At 39.9% G+C, this 1,741-nt stretch overlaps 1 protein-coding gene across 1 annotated transcript; it reads right to left on the bottom strand.

The window, feature by feature from the left end:
• Positions 1-230: 230 nt before the first annotated feature.
• Positions 231-1,741, bottom strand: LOC123177699 (uncharacterized; the record flags this gene model as incomplete). The annotated part of the gene is given in 5 exon segments (XM_044591293.1): positions 231-476; positions 563-647; positions 748-1,166; positions 1,274-1,401; positions 1,655-1,741. Coding segments are annotated over 5 exon segments (730 nt in total), but the record flags the coding sequence as incomplete, so codon positions are not given.

Below are 1,741 nucleotides of genomic sequence, written 5' to 3' on the forward strand. Positions count from 1 at the left end.
TATGTAAAACATTTGCCATTGGAATGGACAGCGCACGGCAACACACATCTTCATGTTCTACTAATATTCTTTGTACGAACGAAGAATAGGAATTTCACAAGCAATGCGTTGTGTTTAGTGCAATAGTCACGCGAGAACAAAAGATCAGGCATCATTTGTGTTTCTAATTCTTACGGTAATTTCATACTGGCAATACTCCAAACACAAAAACTGCCACAAGCAACAACATATTTGGTGCACCAAGAAGTTATGGTTCATGCACTGAAATTCGTCTCAGCCCGGTCTAATTAAGAACAAGGGTAGTTGTGGGGGTAAAAAGGTAAACACTTCTCATTACAGTCCATAACAAATGATGCCTGATCTTTTGTTTCCTCTCCAGGAGTTCGGAACGGTTCTTCCAAGCAGAAGTACCGAATAAGTAATAGGCATCAGATACGATTTTTCAGCAATACGCCCACTTGCCACTCAAAGACAACCTATTTTCAAGAAGAAAAACATGGAGCAGAGTATAAGATATTTGACATGCAGAGTGATCCAAGATGCATGTGAGTTGGGCACCTACCAACAGCTTGATACAAGGATGTCCAGATTGTTGGATGCCACTCTTCCATCTTTCTTAAGAAACCAACACGGTCACTGATCTCTCGCTGTATACATCATCGAACAATAACACACATTAGAGAAACTCAATGGTATCTAGTACTACAAATCAATGGCATCTAGTGCAATCCATGCTAACTAACACACCTGTACATTTTGTGGCACATTAAACTTCTTCCCCACATTCCGGCAGAGTCTGATATATTCCAATGGTTTGCTAGTGTCATATGTTGATTTAGTGTCATGGTTAATTATATCTTGCAACATCGACACAACAGATCCGTATGTGTCCCTCGGCCAAGTGACACCTCAGTTTTGAAGTGAAGTTTCAGTCTTGCTTATGTCTGCTTGAATTATTAACCTTAGGTACATATCCTTTTCATCATCATTCCAGAAATCAGGGTAACCTTCAAGAGTCGCACTCTCTGTCTGACTACCGATAAACTTATGCAAGGACTTTGTACCCTCACTTGGATTTAATCCCAAAACATTGTAACAGTGCACAAGGAGGTCCTTGACGTGTTGCCAGCTAGATTCAACTCTCGGTGTACCCGAATTTTTTCTGACTGCATGGTATGCATAACATAATTAAAACGTAAAGTACCAAATTGATCAATCAAAATGTACCAGCCAGATATAACAATAACGAATTGGCGGTAAGTGTACCACTTACCACCGGATAGCAAGACTTTCAGTGTAGGTTCACCATTACCACGCTGCTTGATATATAAATCGTCAGCACGGAGGTGCTCAAGATACAAATTCTGCCGCAGTACAAGGCTTACGAGGCCACAAACACCTCTGTGAATGAGTGTCCAAAAAAAGAGCTATGTAAACCAAGCAGTACTAGTTATTCAAAAAGGACTAGTAGATGGAAAAGAAATAATTCATCATGTGCCAAAGACTTCTCATTTGCAAAATTAATTCTTTTTGTAATGGCATGGAAGAACTCTAGTAGTACGCGACTTCATCAAGTGGAGCAGAAAAGGGAATATCAAATCAGTATTAAACAACAGATCAAGCAAGCTAGCTGATAGGGTAAAGAATGACTTACGTGACTATCATTTTCCTTAATATTGGGCTCATTCTCCCATCGGTAATGAGCTTTACTTGACGTGGAAAGGTCAGCCACTTCAAGAAT

Source organism: Triticum aestivum, unplaced genomic scaffold (genome assembly GCF_018294505.1).
Source record: "Triticum aestivum cultivar Chinese Spring unplaced genomic scaffold, IWGSC CS RefSeq v2.1 scaffold115023, whole genome shotgun sequence".
NCBI classification, from domain to species: Eukaryota; Viridiplantae; Streptophyta; class Magnoliopsida; order Poales; family Poaceae; genus Triticum; species Triticum aestivum.